The 21,571-nt window shown below is 36.9% G+C and overlaps 1 protein-coding gene across 2 annotated transcripts in view; it reads left to right on the forward strand.

Annotated features, from left to right (window-relative positions):
* CAMSAP2 (calmodulin regulated spectrin associated protein family member 2) overlaps nucleotides 1–21,571 on the forward strand; it is an 81,738-nt gene that overhangs the window by 22,661 nt on the left and 37,506 nt on the right. For both annotated transcript variants that reach the window (XM_053985175.1, XM_053985176.1), the window contains exons 3-4: nucleotides 17,161–17,322; nucleotides 17,990–18,073. In XM_053985175.1, coding sequence (XP_053841150.1) covers nucleotides 17,161–17,322; nucleotides 17,990–18,073 — 246 coding nt within the window. The remainder of the gene's footprint in view (nucleotides 1–17,160; nucleotides 17,323–17,989; nucleotides 18,074–21,571) is intronic.

The raw sequence follows: 21,571 nt of genomic DNA on the forward strand, positions 1-21,571 counted from the left end.
CAGCGATTTACTTATGTGTTCTCTCCTCCAGTGCAAAAGGTTAATACAGAGTTTTTTATGACTCTCTTCTCCATCATATGAAGATTAATTTGTAATTGATTATACCATATGTTGCTGAAACAGGCTTTGGTGGAAAATACCCTATACTTGATTTCCCTTCTTAAGGGCACTCTGTGAGGTAATAAACATTTGTAAAAGCTTCCTGGTCTATTACACAGAATTGTGTAAATCCCACTGGTATGTTTCTGGGGCATTGTTTTGCCAAGACAGCCAATTCACTTTGAAGCATGAACTGAAAAAAAAGGTTAGAGTGAATTACAGGACTCCACCAGGTCACCTCCTATTACATAAAAGGGAAATAATGAAATGGAAAGAAGGTTGATGGAAAGAAAATTCACTTCACAATTATAAATGTTTTACTTTTTTGTTTGTTTCTTTTCCTTACCCCTGTTCTTAACTTCCCTGCTCCTAAAAGCAAAACCAAACCATCTAATGGTACTTAGAATTCACTGTAAAGACAGCTGTGTGTATGCGAGGTTAAAAATAATGTTGTGACTGCCTATAGAAAGATTGTAAAATAATGTAGTTCAGTATATAATTTTGTCAGGGAAGTCTCATAACTTGTGTTGATAATTTCTTTATGCATCTTATAAGGTAGATAGATAATTGCAAAGGATGAACTTATTCCAACTCCTGCTTCTAGCTTTTCTTTAGCAACAGGAAGAAATACAAAGAGCACTTAACTTAGGCAGTTGGGAAGTAAATAGCATGGTAATACTGAAGTTGATAAAGAAATACTTATACATGCTACCAAAGAACTGCTGGAGAGAAGCAAATCCTGATTCTTAAAGTATGATGCATATGTATGAAAATATTTTTCCAGGCCAAAGCTTTGGGGGAAAATGCCCCAGTCCTCCTAAAGTACTATGTACTTTCAACAACAGCAGCAAAAATACTCATATGCCTCTAAGCACTGAGGGATAACTTAACTGGTTTTCCCAGAGCATTGGGAACTGAGAACTTATGTAAAAGGCTACATGTACCTTGGTATTATTGGCTTGTACTGCTTGTGGGAGAAGGATAAGGATAATACAGCCTTGCTTGTTCTAACAAGATCTAATGACTTAACACATTTATGCTTTTATCATATCTATGGCTGTAGTGTCAATTAATTTAAGTTCCATTTCTTAAACAACTTTAAACTTTCCTTTATTTCCTATTAGAGAAGGCAGTACCTTTCTTACTATTGTAGCTTGCCTTTTTTCAGCTAAGGTGGGACCTTCTATTATACGTGAATTTAGTGAGTGGCTTATATTCTGTTAGTTCATGTTTAAATTGGCATGTGTTCATTTATCATACATAAATCAAACTGCTGTTGACTCTGAAATTATTTTACATGAGATCAGAAGAAGGATTTGGGGCATTAAAATTATTTGTATTGTCAGTTGACTCTCAAAAAAAAAAATCCGTTTTTTCGTGTCTTCTAATCTTCTGGAACATCCCTAGTGTTCTTAGACTTATTGGAAGAATGGCTCAATGTGTACAGATTACTCCTCTTTAATCCTTTTGTAGTGTTAAAAGCATGGCATTTTTTTCCCCTTTTTGCTTCAGACTGAGATGAAGATTTAGGTTAAGCATGAAATTGGCAGACTTGCAGATAATCCAAAGACTATCAAAAATTAATATATTTTCTAGAAGACTGAATTAGAACTCTCTTTTTAAAAAGGAAAATACACTACTAATGTCAGTTTGCAGGTCAGTATGTTAACTCCTAACAAAATGGAGATAGAGGCCAGTATTTCCCATCCTGTCCTCAGTCATCAAAGAAAGGAGCTACAAGCTGGCTTTTTAAGGCTGAAACCTTGCACAGCAGGACAGAAGCCTGTCAGCACTTAGGTGGTTTAAAAAGATGCTGTGTTTAGTGGTATAACTGCATGTCTCTTCTGGCACTTACATCACTTTTTCCCTGTATGGAGAAGCTCTTGGTTCATAATCTCTTTTAACTAATGTAAGCTGCCATCTTGATGACTAAATTAAGGATAAATCATGCAAGACTGCTTTCATATTACTCTAAAATATATTCTATTTTGACCATATTGTCACTTTTGTTGTCTTGTCCAAATCATAGTCTTCTAAATGGTGGGTTGTGGTTTTCTCCTGGTAGTTAATTTATCTGGAAAAATACTTAACCATTCTTCCAGTACTACCACTGACTAATTTTTCCTTTTAGTTTTCCTGATGGCATATACTGCTGATTTTTCATTCTTTGCGTTGCTTCTGTACCTTTCCCAAATCTTCTTTGAAAAGAATTGAAAATATGATCTGAATTTGCATGTTTAATCCTAGTTCAATGACGTTTTGGTTTTGTCTTTTGTTCTGCTTAGGGATGGCCTATATCTCTCTTCTGCTGGTTATTTATTTTACAAATTCTTTCTTGTACAAGTTCATACAAGCATATTGGAGATAGCTGCTGGACTAAAGGAGAGTGAGCCAAATTCACTCCTTTGCCAAAGGGAAGGCTGAAGTGCTGACCAAATAGCTGTGGACTCTGATGAGCTTCCTTCCTGAGCCAGCACATACTGAGAATAGTTCAAGAAGGCCTTCAGGATGTAGGTCTGAGGAAAAAAATGTGAGAGATTAGAGAGTTTAGGAGGGGAGCTGTATCTTCAAGGGGACTTAGAGTGATGGCTGGGTGAGAGAGGAAGGAAGTTTCTCCAGAGACTGGAGCTCGCAGTTCATCAATTCACAAAGCGTCACTGATACAGAGTAACTTAACTTCTTCCCACTCTTCACCTTCTCGTTACTAAAAGATAATCGCAGCCAAGTGCTTGGAGGTGTTTCCCCAAAGAGCTTCTGTTATTCTGTCAAAAGGACATCATCAATCTGTGACAATCCCAATAAAGCAGAGACTTCCAGATCTGTATGTAGGCATGATGTGATAAAGCCTTATTGCTGGGAATATCTTCTTCCAGAATGGGGATAATTTTTTTTTTCTCCCACAGTGTAACTCCCACCACTCCTCCTCTGCTTTTTGCAATATCATCAGGATACATGGTGCTTTACAGATTAAAATAATACACTGTTAATTTGTTGGCAACTAGATATGCCATTAAGTCCTACTTTCGTCATAATTTCTGGGAGCAAAATAATGGATTGATATTGGAGCAGGAAAATCCTGAAGAAAAGTATGGGAATAATAATTGAACTTTTTATATTGAACTTTTAATAATAATTTGAATAATTGAACTTTTAATAATTGAGCTTTTTATATTATTTAACTTCTGTACTTGCTGCTGTGAAAAAGCATGTTACAGTAGGCTTGTATTTACAGAAACTGTTTTTGCACTCTTACATATTTCAGATGCCTTTTTGGAGGATGCAATTCATTGCATTTGCATAAGCAGTTTGAACATATATATGTATATTGAAAGATGAATGAGGGTTTGAGGTGAAATTGGAAAGCTTGGTGGGTCACTTGTTTTCCCCTGTCATGAATGTCAGAATGCAGTACATAGTGCTTAAGGTACAGCTGCTTACTATTTCAGTGAAATGTTTATTAAATTAATCAAATGCAGGATAAAAGTGGAAGATAAAATGCAAGCTAAAATGTGGAGGCTGAGTGAGAAGACTGTAAAATCAGGTCTGTGTATGTATTAATTATTTACTTATGTGAAAGAATGGTTTGTCTTTATCTCACCAAGCAGCATGTTTTATCATAAGTATATAGCATTATATTTGCAAATACGGATGCATTCAGTACCAGGCAGTACGTTTTTTATCAGTAATTAGAAGAGAATTTAACTTTTTTCAACCAGTGTCTTGTTGAAATACCAGGATGTAACAGCAACTTTTAATGTTGGATCAGGGCAACAGAGGAATAAAAAGGTCATAATATACATACATAAAATATAAAGAGCTGAACAGGACTTGGAAAGCTAGGAAAAGCCAAAGTGGCATCTTCATTTGCAGTCTTGGAACTCTGGCAAAAGCACGATGTTAGTCTCTAAATGTGACAACCTGTCTTGTTCATATCTCAAAGGGATAATGCTGCTTGAATGACTGATTCATTCTCATTAAGGCCTGTTGCAAACATCATTTGCTGAGTGTATTCAAAGCCACTCTGACATGTCATTCCCATAGTCATATTGGTGTGTAAATGTGTATATGTAAACAAACGTGAGAGTTACTGAGCCAGATCTACAAGAAGGGAAATATGACATTTAGAATGTAGAGTTAAGATGAAGACAGCATTCAAAATAATTGTTATAGTCAGTCATTGATAAAGCTTGCATTGCCAAAAGAATCTGTAGTTTATGTAAAGAAAATCCCCGTATAGTCAGTTAGGGATTAATTCAAAAGTCATTGCAAAGGTCATGTTAATCAATGATAGAAGTATTTTAAAGAGTACCCAAGTAAAAGGTTTGAAGAATCACTGTTGCCATGCCTTTTCTTTATTTTGCACCATTTCATCCATGTAGCTTTCAGGTAGGTCAGTGTGGCTCTGGGAATGGGGGTCTGAGCAGCCCCCTCTCTTGCCAGGGCTTCCTGCTCGGGCCTGTCCCGGCACACGGCCCCGCTGCCTGCTCGGCTGCCTGAGGGGTGGAGCTGGGAGCACCTTTGCTGTTGGGTGGCTGAACATCCCTGCATGGCACGGGGGAGTTGCAGGCTGTAATGAAACAAAAGGACTGAGGGATGTTCATGTTCCTCTTGTCTGTAGAAGCTGCTCTGGCTGAGCCTCTCTATGCTTCTTCTTTGGACATGCAAAACTGATTTTGTTTTGTCTTGGTTTTTCCTCAGTATGGGCAACTTGTATTAAACATTTACTTTGGTTTGGATTTGATAATGCCTTTTGAACTATCCAAACGATGTAGCAAGTGTTACACCATACACTCTGATGGCGAGTATTTGTTTTGCATCCAAGTGCAAAGAGGATGAATGGGAAGAGTTCCAGACACAACAGAAAGCATGGGTACTAATGTGAATATTCTTAACAGTTTATCCTAATAGTTTTTGTATTTGTCTTTTTTCTTTGCAGCAATGTGAACATATAAAATAGGCTTTCTGAAGTGAAACTTTATTTAAGTGAGGATTACAGGTGCATTTGTGATTGTTCTCCATTAATAACTATAAGATTATGAAGTAGTTCTTCACTCATGAGATACCCCAGGTCTATACCCACACCTTTAGTCTGTCATGGGGTATAAAATAATGAATTAAATCAATATATCCACTGTAGCTGTGTTATATATAGAGAGTACACATTATTTACTGGAAGGTAAAATACCACAGAGCCGTCTGTTCAGGGAGAAACCATGTGTACATTCTCCTGAAGGCTTGGCATTCCTCTGGACTGGGTTTATTCTTGGGCCTTTGTAGTACCTCTTGTCTTGCTTGATGTGTGTCCATATGTATCCAACACAGAACTTGAAATAATCATAATTTGAAGTAATACATCTGAAAATAGCAATTGTTCTGTGTCTAAGTATGAATAATTAACATTTCTAAGCAAACCATAAATTATCTAAACTATGTTTTGAAGTACATTTTAAAATATTGACAAATTTTCATGTTTAATATAATTAAAGTTCTGCACAGTCTTTCATATCTATACTGTGTACTGTAAGAATTTTCGTTGGCAAAATTGCTTACTGATTTGGGCTTGTCATATGTCTGGATGATCAGGTAGATGCTGAAATATATCCTGCCTGTTAGCTGTGACCAATAATACATGTCCTGTGATATTTCTTCTTCAGTGAAAAAAACTGCACACCAGCTTTTCTAGTAGTGCCCATTCCATCTTGTTCTATCACAGTATTGATTTTTTTCTTTTTCAAATACTACAGATTGACTTGCCTATGCAGACAGCCAGCTTTTTATGTTTGATAAAATTTTCCTTTGGGTATTTTAGGTAACATAAGTTACAGATACTGCCTGCAATTCTGAAATAACACACTTGAAGCCAATGATTTTAAATTGATTGCTGAAATGTCCCATAATGTGTCTCACATGTAGTTCAGCCAAGTTTCTCAGTAATCGTCCTTTCCCATTTAGGATTATGGGATTTCAGAGTTTGGACGCTTGAAAAGAAAGAACAGATGTCAGGCAATTTCTAATTTTAATGAGAAAGGAGGTTTGGAAAAAACCCAAACAAACCACAGACATGAAACACAGAGCAAAATAAGGCATTTAGAAATTAAGAAAAAATGGAAAACAACAATTTCTACTTTTCTTTGCTTTACTCAGTCCAATCAGAAAAAACATCAATTAAGTCCTTGCAGCAGTACCTCTCCAGGGATTTTGGCCTGGCTTGATGTTATTCCTCAATGTTTATACCAGCTTCTTTTCCACCTCATCAAAAAAACCCTGTTTTTAGTTCCTCCAAATGTTCAATAGTCGAACTGCCCAGCAGAGATTTTTGTTCTGTGGTTTTACACTTTTAGCTGATGAAACAATGCTGAGAATCAATGGAACAGCCTGAATCTTGCACAGGGCCTGCACTGATCCTTGTGTGGTACTGTGAGTACTATTCATGTTTATTGCTGGTGGTCTCTGAATCTGTTGTTTAAGGACAGCTATAAAATACTTCCCAGCTCCTTCCCTCCATTCATCTTCTCTCTTCTTTCCATTAACAAGGTGAGGTTCATGTATGGAGCTCACTGCTTTTGCCAAAGGAAAGATTTCATCTTCTGAAGGGCTTGTGTGGTTTCTGGACAGCATGCAATGACATATCTTATACTTGTAGCACAAGGTTTCAAATAATACTGTTGGTATTTCTTGGTATTCTTATAAGCAAAGAAAATACTTACAATCTAGTTATTGCCATCTTAAGTAATGATTTGGAAAATAAAAGGATAGGAGTTAGCAGTTTTCTCATTTCTGCCTTGTGATTTTCTCTTCAGCTGGTTTCGCTGTTTTGTTTCATTTATCAGCATTCTCTTTTACTCAGCTTGCCTTAGTTGGGGAGAACAGGGGGAGGGATATTTTGCCTAAGAAAATGGTTGTTTACTACAATGTGAATAGGTTACTGCTGCAGCTGACTTCACTGTTTCAAGAGCTGCTAATTATGCAACACGTCCTGGAATAATAACATTATAAACCAAAAATGCATGAGGAATGAGAACATGATCGTGTGGTTTATTGTTTTAATCTTTAAAGAGACTTATGAACTGCAGTTATTTCATTACCAAAGAGAGGTGGAGGAAGGAGACTTTCCAATTCATTTCCATGTCCTGAAAAGTGCTGATTCACAAACAGATGCTTTTGAAGGATGAGAATGGGCACTGTTTACCTTGCTTACCAGTTAACTAAGAAGTAGCCTCTAGCTCAGTGGTCTCCTGTTCTATCTTAATTCTTTGAGTAAAGCATTTTAATATTTTCTGTGCATAGGCTGCAAGCTAATTTCCCATTTAATTTTTCAAAAGGAAGTTTTCTTTAAGGAATTGTACCTCCTGAAGATGGTATCATATCGATAACCACTTTTCATGCCTTTACCAAAGTAACTTTCAAGAAAAGCTTTAGTTACTATGTCATCAACCTTCCCATTTTTGTAAAATGCTGATAGAAAGACAATCCACTGCTTTATTAGTATGCTGCTTGAATTCCAGATTTTTTTTTAAGTAGAGTGATAATTGGCAACTGTAGTCTTTCTTGTATGTATTCTGTCCTCAGCACAAACCTTTCCTGGGTACCAATCTGCTCCTGTTGGTCTGCAGCAGTTCCTGATGCAGACAGAGCCTGGGTATGACCCTGTGCTTAGCAGAAGCTTATGGTGATGGAGACTACTGCCAGATGTCCTGAAAAAATCTGCTGCAGTAGATGAAGTGGACATCCTCAGGTCCAAGTAATCTATTAAAAAGGATTATTGGTACAGCATGATCTCTGTGAGGGCACACAGATTGCTCTTTCTTAAGAATAAAGTGTATTCCTTAGTACAGTTGCTTTGAGCTATGAGAAAACAGATCTTAAGGTTTACAGTAAAGCAATTGTTTTACGCCTGTGTGTGCATATGTAAGTCTTCCTCTGAAGAACCCATACTCTACTTCAGAGGTTCAAGATCTGTCCAGAAGTTTGGTGTTTAGTCCAGATTAACCAAACAAGTGGAAACACTTTTGAATATGTCTATTGAAACAACCATGAAGTACCTTTCCTACTTCTGCTATAACATCACTGTGGGCCATATCCTTGTTTAGCAGCCACTGTTGTGGCTGGGCTGTCCTAATCCTTTAATAAGTAGATGAAAAAATGTTGGTCAGCTGTCTGATTTAGTAATGCTATTAGTCAGCAGCTTGTCACTTGCAAGGTTTTACTACATTAACAGCCATAGAGAAACAGATTTCTTGTGATCAGTATAATTTTGTATGTCTGTTTTAATTATTTAACACTACTGATAGAGTTCATTTAAAGTAGGAGACTAGGAAATTTCTTTTGACCTTGGCTGTTGTCTAGGTTAATTTCCCTCTCATGTCTTACTGTACTGTGTTATGGTCTATAAATGTGGTATTCCTAAAAACCATTGAAGAAAAGGTCAAATAACTCCTATACTTAATGTAATTGCCATTACAGTAATGAATGTAATGACCTCATTTCTTTGCCCTTGTATGGTTAATAAAGAAACAGCAAGGAAATTATCCGGAGCCTGTTCATATGCACGTGCAGGAAGATTTCATATTATGTTCTCATGTAAAAATTGAAACTAGTTTTCTTCTTTTTGAAGATAGCATGTTGAAATGAACATACATATTTTGATTTCTTAAGCCAATATTTTGCTAGATTAACAAAGAAAGCTAAGCCTAACAAAGATTCTCATGTTTAAAATAGATTTCTCTGTATCAGCAATTTAACAAAAGCCACAGAAGTTTTTCAAAGGTTCTTCAGCAGCAGTTTTGTAAAAATATGGTGATATTTGACATGTGACGGAATGAAGCTGTCCCTAGGTCTTGGATGCTTACATGTCAGAGACATTAGCTTCAATACTACATTTTTTTTTCTGTATCTAAGGTGCTGAATAATACACATTTCCTCCATACATTATAAAAATACAAATTTGGACCAAGAAGGATGGAAGGATGGTAATTCTCAAAAACAAAGATGGTTTTTGCAACAAAACACCCCAAATATCTTGTTTATAACTAAAGTTGTTCATAAAATGCCGTCCTGGAGAATTTAAGTCTGTATTTCCAGTTTTGTATTGTGACAAGTGTCTCACACAAGTTCCAGCTGGGAGGCACATTTCCTGAGGAAACTGATTAGAATGTAGCAGTTAAAAACATACTCTGGAAGTCCAGTCCCAGAACTGTGTGGAATTCAGTTAGAGATTTCCATTGGTAATTTGGCCCTACTTTGATCTTCATTTAGTTTGAAAAATGAGGGAAAGAACCACAGATAACTTCATCTCCTCTCTTGTAGAATAGCAGTATTTTTTGTTTACATTTTTACAAACATAATGATATTGAGAGTTCAGTTTCTGAAACAGATTAATTGAACAAACCAGTATATTGTACTGTTCATAGCTGCGATTAAAGCATCATTAGTAGCATATGCAGACAAGCTCATTATTACAATTCAGTTCATCAGAAACCAAGGCTGTAGATTTGTTAAATGTTGAGAATTATGAGAAATATCATGCTCTGTATTACTTTAGGTGGTTTTTTTTTTAGTAAATTGCTATTGTAATACCAAGTTGATTGCATGCCTTTTATCAAATGGGCATTTTATATTCATTCAAGTCTTTAAACCTTCAAAAGATGTGAGTAACTAACTAGTTTTTGATCAAAAAAAAAAAAACAAAACTGAAATGCAGGTAAGCCAGAAACCATGTGACATCAGTTACCTGGGCTAAAAAAAGCTGCTATTCAGAACTGGCTGTCAATATTTAACTGTCCAACAGATGAACTAGAAGTGTGTGCTGTAAAGTTTCAGAAGTAGTCTGCTCTGACCCCAGACTGAGCCATGGCTCAGGGAGGCTTTGTCAGTGGGGCTTGCAGGATGCTGAGGCTCAGTTTCAAGTGCCAGGCTTCATGCACTGGAGAAGGCATCCCTGTTTCCTTTTCTAGTCTCTTCTCCATGGATTAATACCTCAGCCCTACACACATATTTTATTTTGGGATCTCTGCCTCTTTTTCTCTTTGCCAAACTTTCCCTCTTATGTACTTCTATTGTATAAATGTAACCCAACCTATCCCCCAACCCCAAACTCTTCACCCCAAATTCTATAGAAATCTGCCTTGTCTTGCCACTGCTTCTGCTTGTCCATGAGGAAGTGGTAGTTCTCCAGCACTCCTAAGGCTGGGTTCCTTCAGCAGATGTTCTGAGATGAATATGCTTTGATACTTCCTGGTGATAACTGCCTCTGCAGGTGTTAGCTGAGCTGCCAGAGAAGTTAAACCAGTGGTTTTAATGTCATTCCTATGCAGGTATGAGTGAGTCAGGCAGAGGGAACTACTTTTTTTTTTTTTTTTGATATATGGATAAGACAAAGCCTTGTTTTTCTTTTTCCCACTCCTGTGTTCTTCAAAGAGTAGTGGAGCTTGCTATGAAAATAAGAAATTCAGATAATATTTAATATAATTATTGCTCGGTCTTTGTTTTGAACCAGCATAAGAGCGAGGAGACAATGCACATAAATAACTTTTGTAAGAGGTTTTTGAGTTGTTTTATCTGGACAGGATTTGACAATATGTTCTAGGAAAATCCTGAACTTGAGGCTCTTGCTATTTACTTGTTGAAATGGGTATAACTGTCTGACCAGTTATCCTGTGCTACTTTCTTACTTTAGTTTAAACTATCTAACTACCAGTATTTGTCTTTGAAACTTGGAGTACTTAGCATAAAGACACTGAAGTGCCTTTGTGGTTTTTACCATTAGGCACTTGATTCTCCCAGTAATAAGAACAGGCAACTTGCAATTGGTAAGTATATGTAAAAAATTCAAAGTAGGTTGTGTGAAACTATAAAATAAGTCAGAATTCAAATAATGTGATGAACACCATTTGGTGGTTCTTGATTCCAGTGTGTGTTGTGCAGGTATTTTGTTTCACTATGTCCTGGAGTAGGTCAAAGTCTCTCTTAGTTATGTCATCCAGAAAATCTGGGAATCTCTGTTAGCTGTTTAGTTGGGATTGAGTTAGTAGATCAAATTATGAAGCTCCCTAATGAGCATAATGAGGAAAGGTTAGGTCAAGCTTATAAGTGCTATCAAAATGCTTTACACAGCCAATATCTGTACCCGAGAGATCCTTTTTATAGAAGTGAATTATGTTTCCTGTGTCAGATGTGTATAGTCAGCCCAACAATGATTTCTTAATATATATATTCATATAATAGATTACTAAATTTAAAAAGTTAACCAAATAGAGAAGGCTATAAAAATATTGAAAGCAAAAACCATTCCTTCTGTGTTGCAGAACCTGTCTCAAGGTGCTTAGTATGACTCAGTAATGCCTGTTCTTGCTGAGTAAGCATCCTATGAGAGTCAAGCCCTTGTTCTTCGTGGCAATGCAGCAAGGAGGTAATTCAGCATGATCATTCCCTTGCAGGACAAGACTAACTAGACAACTGGGCTTATTTTAGGGTTGTGCTAAGCATAGGTACTGTGTGAGGCTAGAGAAAAATTGCATCCAAAAATCATCAAACAAAGCAGAATTGACTACTTCAGACTGCTCCATTTTGTTGGTTGAAATATTTTAGAACTTGTTTCCTTTCTAGTATCAAAATTATCTTTATTTTTGCTGTAAATAATGGCCAAATGAAGCAATAGTTTTTAATAGAGTTACCACCTATTGGCTCTGGTCATTAATTCCTTCCTCACCTCCTGCAATATTCAAGCATTGGCCTATACTTTTCCTGAGCTGGAATTCTGCAATTTTTAATTGAGACTTAGAGTTTAGATGATATCTTCCTATGCTAGCAGATTCATTTGAGACTTGTATCATCTGGGGAAAGGTCTCTGGGAAAGGGGCCTGGAGGCTTAAGCTAGCCAGCCTCCTCAAACTGTTGTTCACAGAACCTGCAAGGAAGCTGGGTGCACAGACGTGGGTTAGAGTGGTATGTAAGGAGATCCTCACAGTGCTCTTGGCACAGCTTTCCTGTGTGTTTAAGCCCATACTCACCTGCTATTACTCTTTCTTTTACCATGGATATGAGCAACACTTGTTTTACTTTTTTTCCTAAAGTATGTGTCCTACAGTGATTATTCCATCTATATTCTTGATACTCAGAGTAATTTTCATCAAGCCCTTGGAATTACTGGCTCTTTTTACTGAGTGTGAAAAGTACCTGGATCCAAACCTCTGGAGATATAAAAATTCTCCCAGCTAAGTGTAGAGAGTTGATTTTTTGTGTTCTTCACTCAAGTGCCTGATCCAGTTGAGGCAAAATCTTTAATGAATTTAGCTAGAAATATATGTATTTGTTGTGCAATATGTATTTCTGTTCACAAAAGCCAGTCTGTCAAAGATCAAATCACTTCTCCAATGCATAGTGAGTTTAGGGGACTTCGATTACAAGAAAAATCTCCAGGAAAGAGTGAATTAATTATTTATTTCTATTTAGCATGAGGGTAACAATTATATCCTCAGTTTTCTTTCTTCCCCTTTCTTCAAGTACTGTAGTGGGAAGTGGATTTGTCCATGTTTTCCTAGAGAGGGAGTTCAAAAGGGAACTCTTGACCTGAGTATCATTTAATGGAATATAAGAAATAACCTTAGTAGCAGGTAACAATGTAGGAGCTGTCTGTAATTTGTGATATTTATCCATAAGTATCTGTGTGTACAGGAACATATAAAACTTTTGCTTAGTGCACTTTTTAATGAAGTTGTTTTCAGTTCTTCATTGGAGGTGAAGAAAGCTCTCTAATCAAATGTTAGGCAGACAGGAAAGTATTAGCAGCCATGCTCAGAATAATTTTTCTTCTGCAGTTCAGTAAGCTTCTTATTGAACTATTTAGCAGTAGAATGAAAAGCTGTGGAACCTACATTACAGGGCAGAAACTAACCAGTAATTACATGAGATATTTAAGATTAGTAAGTTAAAACTCTTGTGTTCTTTGCAGGCTGTAGCTGGGGAAGACAAAAGCACATTTGTGTCTCAGAAAATAAAATACCTCTAAGAATCTAGCATTTTGTATTTTTTAATATATTTTTGTGTTATATTTAAGGCTTTATTACTTCGCACCATTGTAGTGAAGCAATAAAGGAAAAAACAGTTTTTTAGAATTGGCTTAAACCAAATCTCTGCATAACACTTATGGGAAAAGTGTATTATTTCCTGTGTTGTTCACTGCTGCTGTGTTGATCTTGACTTTTTATAAATATATTTCTCTAATGGTTTTGTATCATTTTATGTTACTGTGTGGGGAGTTGTAAAATTATTTCTCTAAAATTATTTTTCTTTTTTGGAATTGTACTTCTTTATTTATGCCTTGCTGCAATTCTGGATGTGGGAGGTATGTGACAGCATGAAAATCCTGCCTGGGTTTTTAAGCTGTATATCTGACTGGTGCCACCTCAGAGGAAATACCAAAATTTAATGTACTGTCTTCATCCCAGCTGCTCCAGGGCACTTCCTTCAGGCATTGTGTCCAGGTTTGTCCCGAGAAAGAAGAGGTTGCTGAGCAGCTGATCCCAGTTTCTGCCCAGCTCAAAGTGGTTTCTGGTTCTCCCTCAGATATGAAGTGTTGCTTGCTTGCATAATTCATTCCTAACTGTGGATCTGACTAGCAAAAGTGAACTCTCCTTCTTTTTAGGGAGTACCTCATTTTTTTTAGCTGTACCTAAAATAAGCTGCTCAGTGTGAGAGGCAAAAAAAATATCAGAACTTTATTGCTATTAACAGAATTTCTTACAACTTGGGATTTTTTAGAGAACTTCAGCAGTTATGCTGACAAAACCTGTGTTTGGAAGAGTAGGACACTATTTTTATAGTGCAGTTTTCAATTTACTGTTTCTTATTGAGCACAGTGAATGAAGACATGTAAAAGAACACAGTTTGTGTGCTCTTCCCAAAATAAATGGAAGAAAACCAGTAGGGCTCTTTGTGCAATTAAATCATTTTCTCATTCTTTTTGTAACTCCTTTAAAAAAAAAACAGCAAACAAACCAAAGTAAACAAACAGCTATTTTAGATATAAGTTATCCTGTATGTTTATTTGGTTGCTTAGAGTTTTCTAAAGGAATAAATCCATATATGTTACTAGTTTTAAATATTTTCATTAGTAAAGAAACTTAAAATCAAAAGTTTGATTTTTGCTAGCTAAAAAAAAGTGCCAGTTTGTTGTTTGTTTCTCAGGATAATACTTATTCTTTTTATTATTTACTGGTTTTTAAAAGTCTTCTGAGTGTCCTTCCTGGATTGTAAAGAAAATAACTTGGAGTCACTTTTGAGACTGAAGCTGCTTGTATTTGATTGCTTGTATGAAATTGTGACAGATTGTGACATGGATCTAGACAGTGTCGGTAAAAGTTTATTACACTTAGTTTTGATAGTACAAATTATTATCTAAGGTCATTCTTCCCTCTGTTTGTTTAAGTAGTTTGCACTTCATTAATGATTTGCTAGAAGCATTGAAAACGAGACTCAGTTAACTAATTGTAAATAATTTACTTTTTCTAATATATTTATAATGTATTGAACATATTGTCATTTCTAGCAACACTTCCGTAGCTTTCTCTCTCCATTGGCAATCCCCTTGGTAGGTGCTTTCCCGAGAAGCTGATGATCCAGCATGGGAGGTGAAGGCTACTGAATTCCCTCTGGGGAGTTCAGGGTGGGTTTCCTTGCAGGCTGGTCTCAGAGCACAGGTGCAGTAGCCAGGGCACTACTCATGGGTCAACAGCTGGGCAAGAGGATGGTGCTTTCACACCTCTGGGAGCTCCCTTGGTTATCAGACCGCACATGGAAGGCAGTGTCCTTTGCACAGGCAGGGAGTAAAGGGTGGAAAGAATTCCCTTGTGCAGCAGGCAGTGTGAACAGCTTTGGATCAACCACAATGACTCCTAGCAGTAGCGTTCTCTATGAGGCCACTCTTATGTCTGGCTGGAAAACACATTTTTGTGCTCTACCTCCTCTTAAAAAGCAAATCCAGCATTTTCTTGCTGTTTTAATGTCTCCTTTTTATTTTTGGGGGGAGGTTCTGAAAACAGTCTGAAAATAGCACAAGGTTTTAACCCAGGTGCCATTCAGACTAGGCAGCATGTAGCAAGGAAAGATTATTAGAACAGTGGCCCCAGGTGTCAGAGATGATCCAGATCTTCCCTTCTTTGCTGTGTGTTACACGTGCTAAACTATCTTGCTGCAATCTGCATTGGGAACTCCTACCAGAACTGCATGGATTTGTATGGCTGTCCCAGACTCTGCAATCCCCCACAAGGATTAGGGGGGCTGTACTCACAGTTTGTGTGATACTTGCTTTGGACCTCACTCTGCACTGCACTGCTGGGCCAGCAGAGGAGCAGCTTGTGCATCCCTGCAGAGCATTGCTGCACTGCACACTGGGCTGCAGGCCCCTCAGGAGGCTGCACACAGGCAACACCCTTTCCCTTTTGAAATACTTTGAGTGGCAAGATTCAGCTGCCCAGCACTTTTCTTCATTCACCTAGGAGCTTGTATCAGTGTTTGTCCATAAAGGTCTGTAGATAAGGCATAATAACAGTGGTGGAAGGAGTTCATTTGGACCGAGTCCATTAGCGGTGGCAGCGGTGAGGAGATGCTGATTCCTTGCCCAGCTGTGCTGCTGCTGCTGGGAGCAGAGCTGGACTCTGTGGCAGACAGGGCTCTCAGGCCATACCCAGGGTCCAAGCTTGGCCCAGGAAGGTTGGCTGTCAGTTTCAGTTTGTGAAGGTCTTATAAGTGTAGTTTGCCTTTTTTGTAAAACAAAGCAACTTAACTGCTTTTAGAAAAGCAGTACGTGCTGCTGCCTGCCTCTGAGGTCAGCATGATCACTTTCATTGATGACACAAACACTAAGAGCAGCACATACTCTGGATCTGTTCTTTTCCCTGCTGGGAATTCTGGAATAAGTGACGTGCATGAACTACCTTAACTGTGATGATTAGATAGCATATTGCTGTGTGACTCATGTTGTTCATTGCTGTTACCATGGCTGTTACAGCTACCTTGTGAGATGTTTATATGAATATTTTTTATCATATGGAAGTGGTGGTGTTAGAAGTGTTGAGGATCTTTGTTTGCATTGTTGAGCTGTGTTTAAAGACAGTGTTTTAAAAATGCTGTCCTTGGAAATTGTTCTGATCCGTGGGAAATCTCACTTAATACCTAGAAAGCTGTTTCTGTTTTTCTTATCATGAAGCAGAAGGAAATGTGTTTAGCTGTAGGCACTGCCTCTAAAAGCCACCATCATTTTATTATTCCATCACAAGAATCTAATGTAAATCCTTGTTATCCTCTTTTTTTTTGTTATTGTGTTGGGTTGGGGGGGCAGATTCTTTGCTTACTTTGAACTATTACAAACTGTGAAATAGCCATTTTCTTTCAATATATAACACCAGAGGAAATGTACCTCCTCTTTTATACAGAAGATACAAATATTATTTTAAACCTAGTTGAGTACCTATAGCTGTGGCACCTACCTTACATCTACATAACATAACTAGTTTACTAGAAGAAAACTAGATGTTTTTCTATCATTTCATTGGGTTTTTACTAAGGATTAGTATAATCATGTCTTCTTCCTGGATTAGGACTTTAAATAGAGATGAACTTTCACATATTAATGCAGCATTTTCATGACAGTGAAGATTGTTTCACAATCCCCAAGTTTCAGCTTTTATTTCCAGTACAAATAACACTGATCAGATGGGGGGTTTGGTTTTGCTATGGTGACAAATTTAAAAGATCTCTTTAGCTCTGTTGAAAGTGATGTGATGTTTGAATCATTCATTAAACTTGCTTATTCTGTTCACTTTTAGTTCTTTAAGTTTGGTGTTATTTTTTTACAGAAGTTATTTTAATTTGCAATTTAATCTGTGTTCTCAAGTCTGTTATATTTGTTTTCATTTGCTTTTCATTTAAAACTGACAACCAGACAGAACACTTGTAGCATTTGCAGTTTTGGTCTTTCCATGTGTGTGGCTATGTTCAGAAGCAGTACATAAGAAAGATCTGTTGATTTGCAAACTAATGAGGTGTTGGTGTCTGTCATTGTAGAGTGCTCACTTGGCCATGATCGACACCCTCATGATGGCTTACACTGTGGAGATGGTCAGCGTGGAGAAAGTCATCGCATGCACTCAGCAGTATTCAACCTTCTTCCAGGCTACAGAGGTACCCTATGACATTGAGGATGCTGTCATGTACTGGATAAACAAGGTATGAGTGCTGGAAAAGCAAGCTGGGGTTTTCTTTGTTATCTGTATGATTCAATTAGAGATGAGAAGCTAGGATATGTATTTGTGTACGTAGGTATATCAGGACTGTTCTGATACAGACTGTTCTTACATCTGCTCTTTATAGAATATTAAAAGAAAAGTTTGCAGAAATAAGTTAAACATGTGTGAACCAAATAAACAGGAAGTCTAAATTAATGCTGGAATATATACTACATATGACATCTCAAGTGTCACTGTCATATTGAGATGCCACAGTGCCTGCTCAAGGGTCTCTTTTTGGCTCTTGATAAGTTGTCATCTCATTGTGTACTTTGTCACAATTTAAACCCAAAGGTATTCTGTTTGTTTGAACACATCTTGCTTGAAGTGATCTACCTTCACTGCATAATCAAATCAAATGACAAGGATACCCTGTTAATCAAATGTGACTGAGCATAATAAGGGAAAGGTTAGTTTGTACAATGTAAAACTAACAAGCAGTGACCTTAGACTGCATCTAAGACTGACATTTGCTTCAGGGCTATAGTCTAAAAGTTTGGTTTATTTCTTTAGTTCTGTGTTTGTGATTTATAGACCTTTTGAAGAACTTCTAATTTCTGTGACTTGTTTCTTAGAACAGATAACTGAATGAACTATTTTGTCTCTAGGTAAATGAACATTTGAAAGACATCATGGAGCAGGAACAAAAACTAAAAGAGCATCACAGTGCAGAATCTGCAGGAGGTCAAAAGGTAGGTGGAGGAGTTAAAATATTTTAAACAAGAACAAGCATTTATCCGTGAACAGACATTGCAGACATTGAGCTTTTAACTGCTTGTGAAAGAAAGCAAACTTGTAGTAATCATTTTGTTATTAGTTTTATCACTTTCGTGAAAATGCACATTTAAAAATAAAACTAGCAGAATTGCGCTTTTAATAGCCAGTTGTCCTTTCTGACAAATGAATCTTTAATGGCAGGGGAAAGTCTGTTACATTAATGCTAAGGAGTTTTAAGAATAATTACTACCTTTGAGTGACTTAAAACCCCAGATAGATCTGAGAAAAGACTAGAACTTTTTTTCATGGCATTTAATAGTTTTTTTCCTTGTGTATTGCATGAATGTCAAAAGAGAGATCTGTACTTGATATCATGAGAAGGATTGCTCTGGCTATGATCCAAAATAGTGGTTGATTACAGGTTTTATTATCTGTACAATAAAAACAGATTATGTTTGACTCCCTTTCCTAGCAGGATTTTTTTCCTTTTGTTTGCAGAGCTCAGTTAATTAAGTAGCATTATGTGCCCATCAAAATGCATAGGGATAGCAGACAGTTCCAGAGTATGTAAAATCCCTTGCTTCAGAAAGATCCTTTACCCTATTGTGATATAACTATTAGTGAAGAATTGGTAATCAGTCTGAACACCTTTTGGTCTTATCCCTGCTCATGAATGCACAACAGATTTCCAAGCTGCTGCAAGGCTGTAATCCTCCTTCCCAGCCTGGCCTGTTCTCACCTAAGCTGCTGCCTCCTTTTCTGTGCCACTCTGAGGGAGTGGCAGGTTGCCAGCCTGGATTAGATGCTCAGCTTCAAAAAACACGAGTGTAGTGAATATCTTAGCATTTGTAGGGATTTTTTAATGTAAGGAATGCCAATGAAGGCTAATGTGACTCAGCAAAAGAAAATGGTGGTTGTTACAATAATAGTGTGACCCTGGTGCATATACCCTGCCATGGAAAATTTAAACTCTGTTCAGTAGTGATGGTAGCATAGAAATCTGGAGAATAAGATGTCCTTGGCAAGTTCATTTCTCAAATTAAGATAAAACAAAGTAAACAGAGGCCTGGGAGATAACCTGTGTTCCTCTGTCCTCTAGTGGTTTTTCTTCTTCCTGAAAATAATAGTAGGATGATTTATGTGGTTTGTCGGTCACTTGAAAAGATGAGAGCAATTTGGAAAATCAAAACTGCATGAGTGTCTTAGTATGATAAACAAATATATATCAAAGTGAAAACTATTATCAGAGCAATTCCATAAAATTATCTGTATTTGTAAAAATTCAGTAATATTTATTTTCACTTATAGTTTGCAACTTACATTAGGAGTAAAAGGATAAAATTTTTCGTTTATAATTTATCTTCACTGTCAACATTTTAAAATCAATTATTAAAAGATTTATATAGTCTGTAACTGATCCCATAAACGGACTCAGGGGAATAACACATTTACCTAAAAAATGGTATTGTGGTGGTTTAGATGATTTGTGAAGCTGTAACAGAACACAAGACCCCGGTTTTGTTGGCCAAGGTACAAATGCATTGGCAAAATAGCAAAATCATGCAACAGTTGCCATATCATGGAAAAAACATATATTTAAGGCCCTCTCTTTTGTACACTGAATTTTTTATACTATTATTGCAGATACAAATTATGATTTTTACTTCACTAGGGATTCAGCTGCATAAATTACATTGTCAAGTAAGGTATTCTGTGCTTGGGGGTTGCATTAGCATGAGGGTTATTTAACTCCAGGTTTTCTTTGAGAAACTGTTAACTGATGGTTAATTTACTGCTCTGATATCTCAGCTTTTCTTTTAGTCATATGTCTCACAGTATTTCCCAAGTTTCCACTTACTCTTCTTAAAGGTAACAGTCATTGCATGCATGCAAACATCTGAGGTTTAGAAGCACATGAAACATCCCAACTAAACCCTTTATTTCCTAACTGAGGATTGTACTGAATGCTGGCTTGACAAGGAAAGCTAATGCAGATGCACTGGGTGAGTCCATTGCATCAAATCAAGTTCACCAGCATTTTTAACAGGAGTTTCTGTTAAATTACCATGTGGCTCCTGTCAAGCATCTCTTCGTGTTCATTCCCAGATGCCCAGGTGTTTTACACTGATTATCTGTCTCCATATTGCATCATGTGTTCCTCCTTTGAAAGCACAGAACCACTGATGGTATTGGCAAAGCTGGGAAATAACTGTAGCTGCATTCCTGAATTCCCAAACTGTACCAGATTTGGGTCTTGTAGAAATACATACCTGATTTTTCATTGCATGTTGTGCTTGACTTCAATTATTAGTAACAATAGGTATTCTTAGATTTAAAAAAGGTGAGCAGGGGTGAATTAAACTCTGCCTTTGTATCATCTAAAGCCCTACTACATGATTTTCCAATTTTTAGGAAAATTAAACTATGCTTGTATATATATGTTTAGCATTTTCTATGCTCATATTACAGTTACAGCTTTATTACTAGTATTTGAATTGTTTTATTTTCTTTCTTTGATGTTTTTAAATTTCTAATTGCTGTTTTTCTATTTGTTTTTTAAAGCTTAGCATGAAGGGGAACTAGAATTATCCATTGTTCAGCTTTTCTGTCTTCCACCATCATTTTCAGCCTGGGGCTTTTTAATTTATGTTCTCCATGTTACCAAGGCATTTAGCAGTTCAAATGGTGAACTCTATATGAAAATTTAAGAAGCTTTGCTATCTCCCTTTTCCAGACAAAACCTTTGTTTATTTAAGTTTCAGTGTTTTCAAGGTATGGTCAGATCTTGAACCTGAAATAAATTTAAACTCTGAATGCCCCTTCTGCAGATTAGAGATGGCCAAGCAAACATGGGAAGAATACTTAATTTTAGTCAATAGGGACAGCTCTTCTTTAGGCTTAATTTCTGCCCAAGAAGCAGCAAAACTAGGTACCTATAAGGTGAAACAAAGTTTACATGTAAATTTTGAAATAATCAGTTGTGAAAAATAATTTCAGTGTAGCCCTCAAGCCTGCCAAACTGTGTTACTGTGTTGTTATAGAGCTGTGATGAATCTTTTTGCAATGAAGAGTAAATTTCTACATTTACAAAAGGTTTAAACATCAAATTCAGATTATTGGATACTACAAATGATAAGATATACCTGTTTTCTATGTCTGGATAGATAAAATCAGTATTAACAGATTATGAGGTTGCTTTTGTTTTCTTTCCCTGTCTTCTGCTACTAGCTGTCTGTAGAAGCTGATAGGAAGGAATGTGTATGATTTTTAGTTCCAGGTAGTCCTCTTGGACCTTGATCAGCTGGTGATTTGTGGTAACCTCATCTTTTTCTGGTAGAGTCTCTCCATCTCTCTTCAGAATTAGGATTTCAAGTTTTGTAGTAAACAGGTTTGATTTTCAGGCTTCCACTGAATAATTTGTAGTGAATGTACAGTTGCACTGGTTAAATTGCTGGTTTTCAGTGTAGTTGGAG

Source organism: Vidua macroura, chromosome 9, assembly GCF_024509145.1.
Source record: "Vidua macroura isolate BioBank_ID:100142 chromosome 9, ASM2450914v1, whole genome shotgun sequence".
Lineage (NCBI taxonomy): Eukaryota > Metazoa > Chordata > Aves > Passeriformes > Viduidae > Vidua > Vidua macroura.